Here is an 18,116-nt window from a genome sequence, read left to right on the forward strand (position 1 = left end):
TTTATTCAATCCTTTTTCGTCATTGTGTTGTTTGTAATTTTAGCTTGGAAGCCCTGAAAATGAAAAAATTAAGATGAGATGGAGTTTATTCTAATTATCGCACTTCACATATGAGGATTTCTTCACAATATTATAAGTCAGCAGTCATGTGTTGCAGGGAAGTAAGGATTTTAGAGTAAAACGTGAAATTACAACTCAAGTCATTCGTTCATTTCCCAAGCCGCTTTGTCCTTTTCAGGGTCGCAGAGGGCTGGAGCGAATCCCAGCTACTTTGGGCGAGGGCGGGGTCCACCCTGAACAGTCTGCCAGTCTGTCGCAGAGCCGACACATAGGGTCAGACAACCATTCACACTCGCATACATTTAAGATGACCATTTAGCCTGACATGCATGTTTTGAACTGTGGGAGGAAGCCAGACTACCCGGAGGGATCCCACAAACACACATGGAGAACATGCATACTCTACATAGAAAGCCCCAGGTAGTATTTGAAGCCAGGACTTCTTTGCTGTGATGCAAGAGCGCAAATCACTGCGCTACTGTGCAGCCCCGACGCCCCCGTCATGCCAACCCGAAAAGAAACAGGAAAGAACAAAACCAGTTGGCTTCACGTCACCATTTATTTCCATTTCTTGAAAGTTCACATTTTGTGACAGAATAAAAATTTACGCCGGGCTCACAATGGACGTGGTGCAGCTCCGGTCCGGACACCGACACACAATCAGTAGTCATTAAAATCAATGCTGCAGCTCACACCGGCCACGATGTGGCTGTGGTCCAACTCTGCTCTGGAGCCCATCCAGCACTCCGGAAACTTTCGGCAAGGATTCCACTTTTCCGGACGCCGGAGCCCTACAGTGTCAATCTAAACACAAGCAAGTCCGGTACTGGAAGGAAAGTTGATCCGTGTTCCAGAATAAGTGACTGCAAAATAAAATCTGTATTGTGTTTTTGTCTTAATATTCTTTTTCTTTTTAATTTTTCTTGTAGAATACAGAACAAACAACGCGATCTCGTCTTTATACGCATTAGAAGAATGAACGATGTTGAACTTCGTCACTGCAGGAAAGTCAAACAACACCAAAACTACACAAAAAAAACAGCTCTATGACCGGAGCGGCTCTGTGTTGCCAGATTGGGTGGGTTTCTGCCAAATCAGGGTTCTTTTGAACACGCCAGGTGGGTTGATAAAATGGTTATGCGTTTGTGACGTGATTTTTTTAATTATGCAACTACATTTTTTAAGGTTTTAATGTGCATTTACTTACAGGGTTGGAGGTTTGGGCTGCTTTCTATTGTTGGATAGGTTTAACATGTTTTGGCTGAAAGCGCGACATATATGGCAACCTCCTTCAGCGGACTGCAGACCACTGGAGGCAGTGTGAGTGGCACTGCTGCGGTAATTCCATACCGGAGCCGCAACGTATCCAGTGTGAGCCCGGCGTTAATATTTTCCTGAAGCACAGTCTAAACAGTGTCTGAATCAGTAAGGTTTCCTTCAAACTGGACAATTCCTTGTGATTCGGACTTCTCACCTGTGTGAGTTCTCATGTGGACCAAGAAATCACAACGTCGAAAAAAACTTTTGCTACATGTTTCACAAGAATGAGGCTTCTGACCTGTGTGAATTCTCATGTGGCGCAATAAAGAACTATGTGCGCTGAAACTTTTCCCACATGTTTCACAAGAATACGGCTTGTCGCCAGTGTGAATTCTCATGTGGCGTGACAAAGTACTTCGATTGACGAAACTTTTGCCACATATCTCACAAGAAAACGGCTTCTCACCTGTGTGTGTTCTCCTGTGGCGTGACAAAGTACTTCGACTGACGAAACGTTTCTCACATGTTTCACAAGAATATGGCTTCTCACCTGTGTGAGTTTTCATATGGACCAATAAATAACTCTGATCCTTGCAACTTTTGCCACACGTTTCACAAGAATACGCCTTTCGACGTGTGTGAGTTCTCGTATGGGCCAAACATTGTCCACGATCCCAGAAACTTTTGCCACATGTCTCACAAGCATATGGTTTCTCACCTGTGTGAGTTCTCTTATGTACCAAAAAACGATTTCGATGCCTGAAACCTTTTCCACATATCTCACAAGAATACGGCTTCTCACCTGTGTGAATTTTTACGTGGACCAACAAATGACTCCGACGCCTGAAACTTTTGCCACAAATTTTACAAGGATGCGGCTTCTCGCCTGTGTGAGTTCTCATGTGGATCAACATCTTACTCTGTCGGCTGAAATTTTTTCCACAGGTTTCACAAGAAAACTTCTTCTCACCTGTGTGAGTTCCTATGTGGCCCAACAAATGAGTCTGTCGGCTGAAACTTTTGCCACATGTTTCACAAGTATACGGCTTCTCACCAGTGTGAATTCTCATGTGGACCAACAAATGACTCCGATGCCTGAAACTTTTGCCACATGTTTCACAAGAATGAGGCTTCTCACCAGTGTGAATTCCCATGTGGGCCGATAAATAACTCTGTCGGCTGAAACTTTTGCCACATGTTTCACAAGAATATGGCTTCTCACCTGTGTGGATTCTCATGTGCATCAACAAATAATTCCGATGCCTGAAACTTTTGCCACATGTTTCACAAGGAAACAGCTTCTCACCTGTGTGAGTTCCAATGTGGACCAACAAATAACTCTTCCGGCTGAAACATTTGTCACATGTTTCACAAGAAAACGGCTTCTCACTTGTGTGAGTTCCCATGTGCACCAACAAATGACTCTGTTGCCTGAAACTTTTCCCACATGTTTCACAAGAATATGGCTTCTCACCTGTGTGAGTTCTCTTGTGGACCAGCAAATTACCTGATTGCCTGAAACTTTTGCCACATGTTTCACAAGAATGAGGCTTCTCACCTGTGAGAGTCCCCATGTGGATCAACATATGAGTCTGCTGACTAAGACTGTTGCCACGTTTTCGGCAAATCGTCTTCTTATCAGTGACCTTTTTAACCTTCTGACATAACTGATGTTTTTTATGGTCAGTTTTCTCACATGTTTCTTCACAAAGAAGCTTTTCACATTCAGCCTGCTTCTCTGAAACATGAAAGCTGTTCACACTGTTTCTATGAAACACGCTGAGTTTTTTCAGCTTCGCATTTCCAGTTGATTCTGAGTCGGTGTGTCTTTTCACATGGTGGACTTCAGAGTCCTGAGAGAGGAACTGCTCAGTCTCTGGTACTCCTGGTTCACTCAGGTCACTTTGATCCTCAACAGAAAGAACTTTAAAGGTTTCACTTTCAAACTTCAGCATAAATGGTTCTCCCTTCTGGCTGGTAAGTTTCTCGTGTTCCTCAATCTGTGAAGATTCTGGTTCCTCCTGCTCCTCCTTAAACTGATGAAGTCCTGGTTCTTCTTCTTCTTCCTCTTTGATCTGTGGAGGTTCTGGTTCTTCTTCTTTGATCTGCGGAGGTTCTGGTTCTTCTTGTTCTTCTTTTATCTGTAGAGGCGCTGGTTCTTCTTCATCTTCTCTGATCTGTGGAAGTTCTGGTTCGTCCTGTTCTAGACAGTAGCTTGTTTCCTGTTTAAAGAGCTGCTCCTCTCTGCAGTCATGGTCCTGCTGGAGCTCTGCAAGGAAACAAATGCAGAAGTTAAAAGGTTAGCTACATTATCTCTACAATTCTACAATTTCATTTAGCAGACGCTTTTATCCAAAGCAACGTACAACACAAGCAAGAATTCAGACATAAGGAAAAACCTTTAGTCAGTGCAAAATTGCTTCAAGTGCGATTGGTCAAAGGAGTCACCATCAAGTTGCAGAAGAAGTGCCAACCAACCCCCCCCCCCCCCCCCCTTTTTTTTTGTCAACTTAGTCAGTTCTAAATAAGTGCTGGGTGTTGGACCACCTGACTTATTCTACCCCTAAGGTGGAGTCGGATTAACTGCCTAAGTGTTCTCTGAACTATTGAGTCTTCAATTGTCTCTTAAAAGTAGAAAGAGACTCGGTGAAGTTCTGGTGGTTTGTTCCACCATTTGGGAACAACAGAGGAGAAAAGTCTGGCTGGAGATTCAGAGCCATGCTGGGCTGGAAGCACCAGGCATCTCTCACATGCAGAGCGAAGTGGGCGTGAAGGAGAGTAGACCTGGATCAGGGAATCCAGGTAGGCTGGAGCCGTTCTTGTAAGCGTTTTGTAAGCCAGGAGGAGAGATTTGAATTTGATTCTGGCTGCAACTGGAAGCCAATGAAGGGAGATCAACAGAGGAGTGAAATGAGCTCTTTCGGCTGGTTGAAGACCAGACGTGCTGCTGCATTCTGGATCATCTGTAGAGGTTTGACTGTACATGCAGGGAGACCCGCCAGAAGAGAGTTGCAGTAGTCAATGTGTGACATCACGAGAGCCTGAACCAGAAGCTGTGTGGCCTGTTGGGTAAGGAAGGGTCTGATCTTCCTGATGTTGTAGAGGGCATAAAGACAAGACCGAGAAACTGAGGCCACGTGAACCTTAAAGGTCAGCTGCCTGTCACTTGTTGCTGCCATTATGTTCTTTAAGTGTTGTTTATATGGAGTTCACAGCAGTGCATAAGTCCAGCAGTACCTCCTTCCGTCCAGCAGGGAGCTGATTGTTACTGTTAGATGTACGAGGGTGTACCCAAAAGAATCCGGAATTTGACTGTAACTTTTTATTTCTGACATTTCAAAATAAAACATCACTGTCGCCTTCAAAATAACCTCCATCCGCATTAATGCAGCGCTCCAGCCGTGTCTCCCACTTCACGAATGCGCCGTCAGACCCGTGCGTAATTGTGCCATTTTTGGCCGACTGCGATTTTTCTGTCACCTCCTCCACATCTGCAAACCGCTGTCCCTTCAGCTCCTTCTTCAACTTGGGGAACAAGAAAAAGTCACTCAAGGCTACATCTGGCGAATAAGGCGGATGGGGGAGGAGATTCATCTTATTCTTCGCCAGAAACTGCGTGAGGCGCAGCGCCATGTCCACTGGCGCTCTGTGGTGGTGGATCAACCGGGCTCCACTACGCGGGCCGCTTCCTCCTCACATCCTCACGGAGCCGTCTGAGGACTTCCATGTAGTAGTCCTGATTTACAGTCTGACCTGGAGGGACAAACTCGCTGTGGACGAGACCCTGGACAGCGGAAAAGCAGCTCAGCATTGTTTTCACTGCTGAGCAGACCTGACGCGCCGACATCTGGCCCTTTTTAAACCACCGGAACCACTCATGGACCTGATTCTTCCCCAGAGCATCATCCTTGTAGGCTTGCTGCAACAAGCTGAGTGTTTCTGCTGCTGTTTTTTCCCAGCAAAAAGCAGAATTTAATGTTTGCGCGCTGCTCTGGCTTTCCGGTTAATGTCGCCATTTTGGAAAAAATCGCAGACCTCCTCTGCACTCTGTTGCTATAAATAGCGCCTGACAGGCGTCAGTGTCACTCTCGGGAGCTCAGATTTCTCACAGATGTGCATGAGGCTTACCTGCAGCACATCTGATGGCCAGAAGTCAGAACTCATTATTATTATTGTTTTCTGACCAAATTCCGGTTTCTTTTGGGTACCCCCTCGTATAGTGCAGTGTGAAGCACGTGGAAGAAGAATGTGTATGAATGGAATCCCACAGAATGATGAAGCATGTTGTTTGTGGCTGGTTCATTAAACAGAAGCAACACAATTACACCGTTTGGACAGTGAATCATTTTGAGGATAGAATACGAACCATTTTGGATTAAATCCGCTAGTTCGATGTTTACCATCGTGGCTCGCAGAAGGCTGCTCTGACGACGTGCTAACATCTATGCTAACAGAAAGTGGACAATGTTTTCTGACCCTTTCTCCGTGACATGTCGCATAAAAGTTGTTAGCGAGCAGACAGGTAAAGACGGGCAGTGGTTGAAGGGGTCAGGTGATGAAAATTCGCCTCACCTCTGACCCCCTATGTGTTCACGTATCAACCATTAAGGCCTCAGTATACTCCCCCGTCACCGCCACGGCGTTGCTACGATGTTGCTACGACGTCTACGTCGTAGCCCTACGACGGGCTACGCCGGGGCTTGACGTGCGCCTCCCGAAAAAAATGACTTCGCGTCGAGGCGACGCGTGGTGACGTGAACGCTGAGGGCTGTGATTGGTCTGCTTTCACATTGCTTATAGAATAAAGTAGAACTCACACGGAATGCTTTTCTGATCCGAACAGTGCTTTAGGAGCAATTTAGATCCAAAATTGAGCGGCGCACATACCTATACTGTTAGCAATGTTAGCACTGTTAGCAGACGGGGCTATGTGTATAGCCGCTCCTAAAACGGCTTTAAACGTCCAAAAGCTCATTAGTTTCACCAATATTTCATCATGGTCCGCTCACACCACTCCTCCACGACAGCCCGGTGTCGCCAGATATGTCATATATGCAGATATATGTTTGGTAAATGCACGCGTGTCTAGATACGTATGACTAGAAATCTATGTCTATAGATCTATGTCTAGGTAAAGCCGGAGCTATGGAAGCCGCATTGTTGTTGTGACTGCTAGCGGCTTGGCAGAGGAGGGTGTTCCCTTGACGCAGAAGCAAGACATGTTCAGTAGCGGCGTAGGGTTGCCGGCGTAGGAACGCCGTGGCGGCGACGGGGGAGTATACTGAGGCCTTAAGATGTCGCCATTGCACCTTCAACCGTATCACCAGATGCGATCAAAAGACCGTCTTTGGTATCACTGTTTTGGTGCATAAAAAAAACATTTACAATAAATAAACCAGCGACGCTTAGCCTGGCGGGGGGGGCAAGAAAAGCCTGGCGGCCCGCCAGGCCTATAAAGCACTGAGGGAAACCCTGCTAATGCTAGCGAGGGTTTCATGTTTGTTTTACGCGCCTTTTATCCTGGTACTCCCGTATGAGTGCCGTAAAGCAGGTTTGTTCTCGCGAGATGTATTCAGGTCGGCTCCTCTGAAAGTTGCAAGTGCTGCTTTCAGGACACAGACAAAGGGGAGAGGGGATGGACCGGCGATTCACCGTGCTAAGTCTTTGTTTACCCCCACAGGGACTCTGAAAAACATTTATTGAGGTAAAAAAGTTTCATAGTTCTACTTTAAATGTTGTCAGGAAAAGCCTCTTCAAACAACATCAACCTCCACAACTTTACTGGGCAGACCAGTGAGGGGAAAAGTAGTCTTCGGCTGTGTTCACACCGAGTTGAGTCGAGCCAGGACCCCTTTTGGGAAGTGTGAATTTGTAAATCAGCCTCCTCATAAATAACTGAATCGTGTTCTCACCAGCGTCGAACCGAAGGGGCGTCAAACCAGACAGAAGCAAGTCGGGTGCTGGAAGGAAACGCGATACTTGTTCCAAAATAAGTGATTTCAAAATAAAAGCGGTGTCGTGTTTTTGCCTTATTATTATATTTTTTTTACTTCTTCTGGTAGAATACAGAATAAACAACGTGATGTAGTCATTGTACGCATTAGAAGAATGAATGGTTTTGTACCTCGTCACTGCAGGAAAGTCAAACAACTCAAAAATTGCACAAAACAGCTCTCTGACCGGAGCGGCTCTGTGTTGCCAGATTGGTCAGGTTTCCGCCAAATCAAGCTTCTTTTTTGAACACGTCTGACGGGTTGATGAAATGATTATGTGTTTATGACGTGTTTTTTTAATTATACAAATACGGTTTGAACGTGCATTTTCAACCGAGATGGCGGTTTGGCTGCTTTCTATTGAGTTAAACGGGTTTATGGTGCGAGATTGACATATCTGGCAACCTCCTCCAGTGTACTGCAGAGACACCGCAGACAGTGCTGCGGTGATTCCGTTCTGTAGACGGAATGCAGCCAGAAGAACGGTTGTTCTGTTGTACATGATTTTTCTGCAGACCATACAAATTGCTGACTTTCAGAAGGAAGCACAGACTCTCCGCCACGCTCGACGTGTGCGCTCAGAATAACAGTCCGTGTCGTGCGTTACAGAAGCTTCACACGGACAAAAGTGTGGCAAACGAGGAAAGCTGGCTGGACCCGGGGAGCGACCGTGTTCTCACCGCATCTAGATCGAGCCGGTGTCGACCTCGGACCTCCTCCTCGAGGCGGCCCCGGCTGGACCCACAAGTAGGTCGCTCCAACGTGAAAAACGTGTTCACACTGTCGCTACCGGCTCCACCACGTCATTTATGTCGAGCGAAACGCCTTGGTGTGAACACAGTCTTAGTTCCATCAAGCACGTCTGCTCACAGCGTTTCCATACCTGTTCTGGTTAACTTGATTTGAGGATTCCAGTTGATTTCCAGCATTCTGCGTTGACGACCAATCTCCTCCTCGTACTGAACCACAGCTTGTTGAAACAGGGTGAATATCTCCTCAGCAGCAGCAGTTAGTCTCTGGGTGGTCAAGTCTCTCACAGAGTGGTGGGAATCGTCTCCTTCACCATCAGTAACAGTCACCTCAACAACATCCTCCTCCTCTTTAATGTGTGGAGCTTCATGTTCCTCCTGCTCCAGACTGGAGCTCGTCTTCTGGTGACCAATGTGTTGCTGTGGACTCTCTGGAGGGAGACAAGACAAAAGTCACTGATGTGATGGATGTGAAGGTTTTACAGTGATGGATGGATGAAACAGGACAGGATACACTGAAATCAGAAACAGTAAAATACAAAACAAAAAAAATCTGCTCATTTCAGTAGAACTGACAGTACCTGTGGGGTTTAAAGGATAAATAGGAAAACTGTCTGGATGCAACATTACTTTCTCTGAGCTCTGAAACCTTTGTGAGAAGTTTCCAATGTAATGTGGTTCAGGCTGTTTTTTTTCCAAGCAACACATGAACGCATCATTAATCTGAACGATTTGCTGAAATGTCTGTATTATAAACGTGAACCATAAAATCTGCAAAAACGCATGTTAGCTGAGACTGAGTGTAAGTAAATGGGTTATATGCACAGCTCCATTACTTCCTGAAGTTCAGACAGCACCTTTATTTCCCGTGTTTCATGATAGGATGAACTGATTAATCCAGGTGTGTCTGACCTCAGTAAATGGCCAGACCTGGATTAATCAGTTCATCCTATCATTAAAGACAGGAAATAAAGGTGCTGTCTGAACCTCAGGAAGTAATGGAGGTGTGCATATAGTCCATCACTTCCTCAGTTTGCAAACAGCTCAAACACCGTTTCCTCTGTTTCTGATACAGATGCTGTTTAATACTGAAGGTTTCCGTTTCTTCACTGTGAACAAGAACTGCAGCTGCAGCCTCGTTTCTGTCTGCCAGCTTGAAAATAAATGTAACGATCCTCCAGGAGTCACACTGGTCAAGGTACCTTCAAGTAGTTTGATTTTCTGTTAAACTGATATATTCAGATTCCACACAACGGGTCCTTTTCTCATTTACTCGTTTATAAGCAAAAACAAAGAATGACAATTCAACCCGTTTTTACATTCTGACTGACAAAACGAATTTTCCACTCAATATTTCCTTTGAGACAGGTGGGCGGGGCTTACACTATTCTCAGTTCTGATTGGATCTACAGCACCTTTCAGTTCAGAGGTAAACAAAACCACAACATTTATCTGGCGACACTGGGCTGTCATGGAGGAGTGGCGTGAGCGGACCATGATGAAATATTGGTGAAACTAATGAGTTTTTGGACGATTAAAGCCGTTTTAGGAGCGGCGTTACTGATGCCCCGTCTGCTAGACGTATACGTCCGCTGCTTGATTTTGGATTTAAATTTCTCCGAAAGCACGGTTCGGATCAGAAAAGCCTTCTGCGTGAGTTTTTCTACTTCATTCTATAAACAACGTGAAAGCTGTTTAAACCGTACTTTTCCTTTAATAGTTTTAGCTGGTTGCTAGCATTAGCCAAGCTAGCTCAGGGCAGTAGTAGCAAAGGAAACACTCTCTCACTTCCTCATCGATTACTTTTGAATTTATATCATAATTTTCCTCACTCATAGGAGACTGACTTTGAGAGTACATTGTAACTGACCTCATCTTAAAAGTCATAATGGGCGTGTGTGTTTTTCAGGAGACCTGCTTATGAAGTGAATGAAACTCATCCAGACTGGGCTCCCTCATTACATCTCGGACACACGGAGGTGAAAGCTGCGGATTACGACACATTCCAACGGAGAAAAAGGAGGCAGGAGATCGTGACGGCAGTTACTGCAGCTGCTACACCTGAACCTCACACACCTGATGTGTATCAAGCTCCACAAAAGAACATTGTGGAGAATGAGTAGAGGTATATGAAATCCGTTTTATTTTTTCCCCAATTCCGTTTTATTTTTTCCCAAATTCCGTTTTTTCCGTTTTAATATTTCTGAATTTGGAATTTTGTTTTTTATGCTCATTTTTACCATAAAAAAGGTGTCTGGTAAGTGGAAATGAATAAATGTCCACAATTTAAGAGGATATAACAGTCGATTGAATGTTTAAAGTCCTGCAACAAAGAAATAATTTTCAATTAGTCGCATGCGTCTTTGCGAGTCCAGTCCACAGTACGTTGACAGCATTTACGAAAAAAGCTTTTCCCCTGAGGCATAAAAGTCCGTGTACTGTTCTGCTCTGTATTTAGCGCTTAGCGTGGAGTTTCATAACTTTTTTGAATGTGTGAGAGGGGAGGGAGCAGCTCGCTTGGACATCGTGTTGTTGCGTCGCGTCTCGTCGCGGCTGGAACGCGCGTTCACATTTGTTTTCAATTGTATTTTGACGCAAAATCGCGGAAAGCATTTCGCGGTGTGAACGCACCTTTAGCATGTTAGCAGTGCTGTGGAAGTGACGTACACGTTGCAGCAGCTCGGGCGGTCCCCCCGGCCTGTTTGCTTTGCACTATAAGGTTCCATTTTCTCCCGAAAACTGAATTTCAGACCAGATTAGGACGAATTCCGCAATATTCCGCGTTTTATTCCAATTCCGTTTTTATTGGTCATTTCCGCGATTCCGTCCGCGATTCCGTTAACATGGATTTCATATGGCTCTAAATGAGGAGTGAGTCAGTTGTAAACGTATGAATGGTCCATGTGTGCTGAGATGAACTGCTTGCTTTGTTTTATCTTGATTATATGTGACCAACCTGTTTTTCTGTAAATAAAACTGATGGCTAACAGTCTTCCTCTGCTTAATTATAATATCCTTAATAATAATATCATTATGTCCAGGACAGGTAAATCTCCCACCCTCCAAGAGAAAAGGGCATAAGGCCCCAGTGGTAATGCTGATGTTAGCTGTTCCATCGACTCCTTAAGAGTGATTGTCTTTTGAAGGAGCCTACTCCTTCATAGCTCCTCCTCCCGTGTGTCCGACAGATGACAACTGCAGCAAACCAGATGTGTGAACAAAAGCACAGCTGGACCAGTGCACTTTAAACAACAAATATGTTTCTAAAACGAGCTGTGACGGCCGCGGGGTCCGCAGCGTGGATTGAACACAGCCCGGTCGTTTCAGTCTTTTTATTCAGTCCAACACCTCCCCCTGGCAGCTGGAGCCACCGCCTTTTGGCCTGTTCTGGCCATCAAAGGAGGGGGGAGGGGGTAATCAATAACCAACCACAGCTGATCAGTTCCCCTCCCCACACTCCTCCTGGCAGCCAGCTGCAGCACACAAGTATGTGGTTTTTTTGTTCGTATTTGAGAACATGAAATGGATAAAAGAACCTTTAACACCTCAACTGATAGTTTCTTTCCTCATTTTTTCTCTCAAAGAGTGAATCACAAAATAGATCCGACTTTAAATTCTTTCTTGAATCCGTTTGATTATTAACTGCATACAGTTTTTAGAACATCCATAAAGGCAAGTCTTTGATGCATCAGGGAGGAAATAAAGTATGAGGATTCTCTGTTAGAAGTTCAGTTTTAAATGTGTATTGAACGTAGCTTTTGTACTGGTCTAACAACATTTGTATGAAACGATAATATAACACTAATCTGCCTGAATAAAATGTGTTTCTTCATTGATCACAGATGACTGACGCCACAGTCCAGTGAGAGCTGGATTAATAGGAAACAACCACATTAAACGCTTTTTTTCATACGTATTCACATTAGTATTGATTATTTATGACACTGAGCACGGAACACAGAGTGATGAGGAGATTCACACAGGACGACTCCTGCTGGTCATCTTTTTTTTGTTACTATTTCATGAAGTCAGGAACCAACAAAATGCAGTTTATCACTGAGCAGAGGAACCAAAGAGCAGCAACGCACAGCGCCAGCGGGTGTGTGTGTGTGTAGTAGTAGTAAAATAATTACTATGAGATATTTACAGTCCTGACAGGAGGAAGAAGCAGCAGTAAGACAGTGATAATTAGTATTAATGAGTGATTTTCTTACTGATTGTACCTTTTAGACGGCTCTCAGGAGACGCAAATATGAGCAAATGAGGTGAAAATGGTGTAAAGCCACCCACCTGTCAAAAAGGAAATATATTTTAGTGGAAAATTCGTTTTTTCAGTCGGAAGGATAAAAATAAAACATAAATCCAGCTGAATTTTCGGTTTTTTTTTTCACCGAAAAATGAAAAAAAAAAAAAAAAAAGACAAAAGGCACAACGTCCCAGGTCAGTGTATATATTGGCAGCTGGACTTCCCGTCTGAAAATAAAAACGAGTGGTTGTTTGATTCTCATTCTAAAAGACAAAGACATTTGAAATACAGGGCGTTTTTCTTTTCATGATCAAAAAGGGATATAGGGAATTCTATGAATGCTCAGATTTTCATTTTACATTTACAATAACAACAAATAAAACCAGTAAGAGACAAAAACGAAAACATTATTTCCATTATCTGAGAGAAGCAGATGTGGCCCCTCCTGACGGACTGCGGTGCTGCAGTACAAAAATCGATATATGGATCAATAGGCCTGCATTGCAACAACAAGCGACTGTGTCGGTGTGCAGCTGCAGCCTCGTTTCTGTCTGCCAGCTTTAAAATAAATGTAACGATCCTCCAGGAGTCACATTCATGTGTTCATTCTCACGTTTCAATACCTGTTCTGTCTCCGCTGATTTGAGATTTCCGCTTGATTTCCAGAAGTTTCCTCTGTCGAAAAATCTCCTCCTCGAACTGGACGATAGTTTGTTGAAACACGGTGAATATTTCTCCAGCAGCAGCAGTTAGTCGCTGGTTGATAAACTCTCTCAAAGCCTGAACTGAACTCATTGTTGCTGCAGGAGATGAAATATTTCCTCTGAGAGACACAGCAACACAGCCACCATGACTTCTTCTTCTCTCAGTAATTCGGAGGATCACAAACAACGTTCATCTTCACACTGACTCCTGCTGGACACAGGGGGAACTGCAGGTTATCAGCTGAAATCATTGGTCTTTTTGAATGAACAGGGTATTCGTTTTCTCTTTTTAATTTTATTTAACAACTATCGATTTAATGATAACAATCTGTCACACATCATCATGTAATTATAATGACAGACAAAGCCTTGAATTTCTCATCGGTTGTACATTTCCAGAAAGAGGCTGTGAATAAGTTTGACAATCATCACCACTTGATGACTGAGTTTGAAACAGATGAAGAATGAAAAACTTATTTAAAAAAAAAAAAATCCCTTAATGATTTGGAAAGTTTTATGTGTTTCTGATTTTCTCACAGCCCAAATTTTGTGACCGTGTTGCACATACGCGGATCGGGCCAGTATACGCACATGCCAGAGCGCCACAGCAAACAAAACATGACAGACACTAACTTTGAAAAGTGACTGTGTGGCCATTAGGCTGTAACGCTATCTACAAAGACACCCAGAGAGTGAAAGACTCATGGACAGAGAGAGCAGACTGCTGATAGAAATGAAAGTATCTAATCACTGGGGCGCCGCCCCCGCGATTCAGAAACAGAAAAAAAAAGGTTAATAAACTTTAATACTAAATGAAAATAGACCGACAATATATGTGCCTCATTTTCTATAAATAGTCTGTATTAAAGGAGCAGATAAACAGTATGGAGCACTGGAAAAGCTCCCCGAGGATGCGTGGATCAGTGCGCATGCATGGAACGCGCACCGCCTGAGCCCAAAATGTAGCATGAGAAAAAGCGCTTGCGCATTTGTGGTGCGCCGACGCGGACACACAGGTGGGGTCACCTGCGGTCCTGGTGGCTGTGCGAATGAGGCGGGCGTTGTAGATGGAGGAGAGGGAGGGGAGAGAGACAGCAATGATCTTCTCAGCTGCTCTCATGATGCGCTGCAGGGTCTTGTAGCATGACACGGTGACAGGCGCCGTACCACACAGTAATGCAGCTGGTCAGGACGCTCTCATGGTGCCTCTGTAGAAGGTGGTCATGATGGGGGTCGGGGCTCTCGCTCATCTCAGTGTGCGGAGGAAGTAGAGCCTCCGTTGAGCTTATTTAGCCAATGAATTGGTGATGATGTTCCAGGAAAGGTCCTCAGAGATGTGCACACCCAGGAAATTGGTTCTACTCATTCACTCCACGTCAGCACCCTTGACAGTTAGTGGAGCATGCTGGGTGTGCGCTCTCCTGAAGTCCAGAACAATCTCCTTCGTCTTCTCCACGTTCAGGTGGAGAATGTTGTGCTGGCACCACGTGGCCAAGCCAGATCAAAGCGCAGCCACAACAGCAGAGAAGCTGGTGGAGATGTTCTCATGCTTCAGTGTACCCTCCACAGCGACCAGGGTAGAAACTTGGAGAGAGACTTTCAGTGAGGTCTGCCCGAAGTTAGGGATACACAAGGCCCGGACCAAACTGCTTCACCCCCAGAGTGACAGACTAGTCGAGCAGTTCAACCGCACCCTGGCCACCCAGCTGGCCATCCTGACCAGCCAACACCAGCAGGACCGGGACCGCCATCTGCCCCTGGTTCTGTGGTCATATCGCACTACTGTACAGGAGTCCAGCCAGTGCACACCTGCAGCCTTCATGTTTGGACGAGAACTCCGGACACCGGTGGATTTGGTGTTGGGGCCCCGCCAGAACTGGAGATCACTGGGGGACCAGAGATGGACTACTGCCACCGGCTGAAGGACCGTCTGCACGTCGTCTATGAGTTCACCCGCCAAGCGCAGGCTGGCGCTGGGATGAAACATAGATGGGCTTATGACATGCAGTGCAGGGGACAGGTGTTTACAAATGGGGACAAGGTGTGGATTTACTGACCGGTTCCTAAAACAGGGATGATTGACCTCTCAGGAAGGGGGCTGTGTAGAGGCCACTGTAGAGTAAAGGGGTTAGGGTTAGGGTTAGTAGCGGTCAGGGGCAGCGTAAAGGACCATGGGAAGTGCTGACTTTGTTTGTGTTGCCTTCGTGATATCCTGAGCTGAGGTGAGGCGGCTGGTGAGCACAGCCCTTGGAGTGAGGCAAATGTGTGATTCAAAATAAAGGCATCCTGAGCAACACAACCTGCCTCTTCATTTCTGTGTGCACACTGACAGCATTACAATAAGATCAAGGCTGATTGGGAATCAGCACTGAAAATCACCCTTTCTATAGGTTTCTGGATCAGAGCACATGGTGCATCAATCCTTCCCCTCATATAACTATTGTGGGTAGGCCACTTGATGATCCAGCCACCTCTATCACTCAGGACAACATTATTGCCTTTACCTCTTTGATTGGTCACAGGAAAATCCTTCTTTGGATATCTTTACAACCACCCCCCTCTCCAGGCATGGCTGCATGTCGTGCTATCTCTCCTTAAAGGGATACTTCAACATTTTGGCAAATTGGCCCATTTGGCGCAATTCCTTAGACATTTCGAACAGCATACTTACTTTTTTGTGAGGGCGAGCTGTTGTTTATTCAGAGGTGAGTCGGGGAAGGTTTTCAGGACGGACACAATGGAAGTGGATGGTATTTTTGGTTCCCCTCATCAAACTCATCAAATACACAATCCAACAACCCCAAAACAGTTTGGTGGACACGTTTGAATCGGCATATTCACTACGCTGTGGAACACCAACAGATAATATTGCAGCGTTACGACACTGAAGCAAATACTGGGAACTACTTTTTTCTTTTGAAATCACTACGCCCAGACGCCATATTTAGAAAGTGGTTCCGTCTTAGCAATCTTTGCATAAACAACTCAATCTCGTAATTTTGCATTAATATTTCACAGAAGTCACTGATGTGATGGATGTGAAGGTTTTACAGTGATGGATGAATGAAACAGGACAGGATACATTGGAAATAGAAAAGTTCAAAAAGAAAAAAAAAAACAAAAATGGCTTATTTCAATAAAACTGGCAGTACTTGTGGGGTTTAAAGCATAAAAAGGAAAACTGTCTGGAAGCAACATTAATTTCTCTGAGCACTGAAACCTTTGTGAGAAGTTTCCAATATAATGTGTTTCAGACATATTTTCCGAGCAACACTTGAAAGCATCATTACTCTGAGTGATTTACTGAAATGTCTGGATTATAAACGTGAACCGTAAAATCTGCACAAACACGTGTTAGCTTTTTCAAGCTTCTTTTTTTTATTTTTAGTCTCGTTTTAGTCACATCCATCTAGTTTTTGCTAAGTTCGCTTTGAGTGTAAATAAATCACTTCCTCAGTTTGCAAACAGCTCAAACACCGTTTCCTCTATTTCTGATACAGATGCTGTTTCATACGGAAGGTTTCTGTTTCTTCACTGTGAACAAGAACTGCAGCTGCAGCCTCGTTTCTGTCTGCCAGCTTTAAAATAAATGTAACGATCCTCCAGGAGCCACATTCATGTGTTCATTCTCACGTTTCAATACCTGTTTGGTCTCCGCTGATTTGAGATTTCCGTTTGATTTCCAGCAGTTTTTTCTGTCGATAAATCTCCTCCTCAAACTGGAAGATAGTTTGTTGAAACACGGTGAATATTTCTCCAGCAGCAGCAGTTAGTCGCTGGTTGATAAACTCTCTCAAAGCCTGAACTGAACTCATTGTTGCTGCAGGATATGAAACAACACAGCCGCCATGACGTCTTCTTCTGCTCCTGCTTCTTCGGTGTTTAAAGGCAGTTTGCATCCCATCCCAATGGTTGCATTACCGTCATCTGCTGGCCATTATACTCCTACTTACAGTAATAATAATCTTGCTAATTTATGTTTTCCTCATCAAGGCTGTTTCTTTTAGGAAGCTAATCAGATATCCTCCACCTCTTCCCAATTTCAATATTTCCGTCACCCCTCCCCCTTCCATTCCTTCTCTCTTTAATCCTGCCATAATTTTACTTCTTTCTTACCCATATTTCCAGCAGTTCACTTAAACGTGCTCTACTGTTTGTAGCTCTTGGCATTCATCAGAGTCCTGTTGGCTGTTTCCCCATTAGATGTATTGTGCTCTTTAGATAAGTTTGACCCGTCTTGTTCCAGCTGCGTCCTCTTCTCTGGTGCCTCCTGCCATCCTCATACTCCCCACCTCCTTTTGGATCCTGGAAAGGTGGCTTCCTCTTTTGTCTTTGTCCCATTGCAGCTGCCACTTCTCATTTATTTCCACAGTATGGACTCTCCCTCTGTTCTTGATAGTCTGATAGGTGTGTCAATATGTTCTTTCCTCAAAGCTTCACTGGCTAACTTATCAGCTCTATCATTCCTTTGAAAACCCACATGTGTAGGAACGACGTGTGGGGGCGACAGTAGCGGGTCGTCTTATAACCGGAAGGTTGGCGGTTCGATCCCCGCTCCCGCAGGCGTAAAACTGGCGTTGTGTCCTTGGGCAAGACACTTCACCCACCTTGCCTAGTATGAAAGTTGTGAGAATGAATGGTTGGTGGTGGTCGGAGGAGCCGATGGCACAGATTGGCAGCCTTGCTTCTGTCACTCTGCCCCAGGGCAGCTGCGGCTACATTCGTAGCTTACCACCACCGGGTATGGTGTGAAAGGGTTGATGTGATTGTGATCACTCATGTGATTGCAGTGTGAAGCGCTTTGGGCTCTGTCAAGCAGGGTAAAAAGTGCTATACAAGTGTAGTCCATTTATCACACATGAATACAATTCCCTTAAGTTCTGTGTATTCCAGCATTACTTTATGGAGTAAATCTTGTCTACTGTGGGGTATGCCTGACCACTTGCTCGTCAATGCAGAAAAACTGCATATGATCATTTTTTTCATTCCTCCCTCTGATCCACTATAATGCCATCAAAATGGCATCCATCTCCACACAGAACGCACTGAGCTGGTTTGATCTTCTCCTCTGTGACCAGACAATACTACTGCAGCTCCTGTCCGT

General features: G+C 44.8%; 1 protein-coding gene across 5 annotated transcripts; it reads right to left on the reverse strand.

Moving 5' to 3' along the window:
- Positions 1-1,040: 1,040 nt before the first annotated feature.
- Positions 1,041-16,679, reverse strand: LOC115408243 (zinc finger protein 260-like). 5 transcript variants are annotated; one of them, XM_030118880.1, is made up of 4 exons: positions 12,932-13,118; positions 8,197-8,493; positions 3,496-3,589; positions 1,041-3,450 (listed from the first exon to the last, which is right to left on the reverse strand). In XM_030118880.1, the coding sequence occupies exons 1-4, from the start codon at positions 13,101-13,103 to the stop codon at positions 1,467-1,469; spliced, it is 2,547 nt and encodes an 848-aa protein (XP_029974740.1). In that variant the 5' UTR covers positions 13,104-13,118; the 3' UTR covers positions 1,041-1,466. The 5 variants fall into 5 exon arrangements, with proteins under 5 accessions (XP_029974740.1, XP_029974741.1, XP_029974742.1 ...); XM_030118881.1 differs by having other exon boundaries at positions 1,041-3,382; positions 3,494-3,589; XM_030118882.1 differs by adding an exon at positions 12,286-12,352 and having other exon boundaries at positions 1,041-3,589; positions 12,932-13,057.
- Between the last annotated feature and the right edge of the window lie 1,437 nt (positions 16,680-18,116).

This window comes from Salarias fasciatus, chromosome 20, assembly GCF_902148845.1.
Source record: "Salarias fasciatus chromosome 20, fSalaFa1.1, whole genome shotgun sequence".
NCBI classification, from domain to species: Eukaryota; Metazoa; Chordata; class Actinopteri; order Blenniiformes; family Blenniidae; genus Salarias; species Salarias fasciatus.

Excerpts from the sequence above, each read along its gene's own strand:
- LOC115408243 (XM_030118879.1), bottom strand. The coding sequence starts at position 13,103 with ATGAGTTCAGTTCAGGCTTTGAGAGAGTTTATCAACCAGCGACTAACT. Across the intron at positions 8,494-12,931 it reads AATCAGCGGAGACAGAACAG|AGAGTCCACAGCAACACATT; the intron begins GTATTGAAACGT and ends GTCTCCCTCCAG. Across the intron at positions 3,590-8,196 it reads AATCAAGTTAACCAGAACAG|AGCTCCAGCAGGACCATGAC; the intron begins GTATGGAAACGC and ends GTTTCCTTGCAG.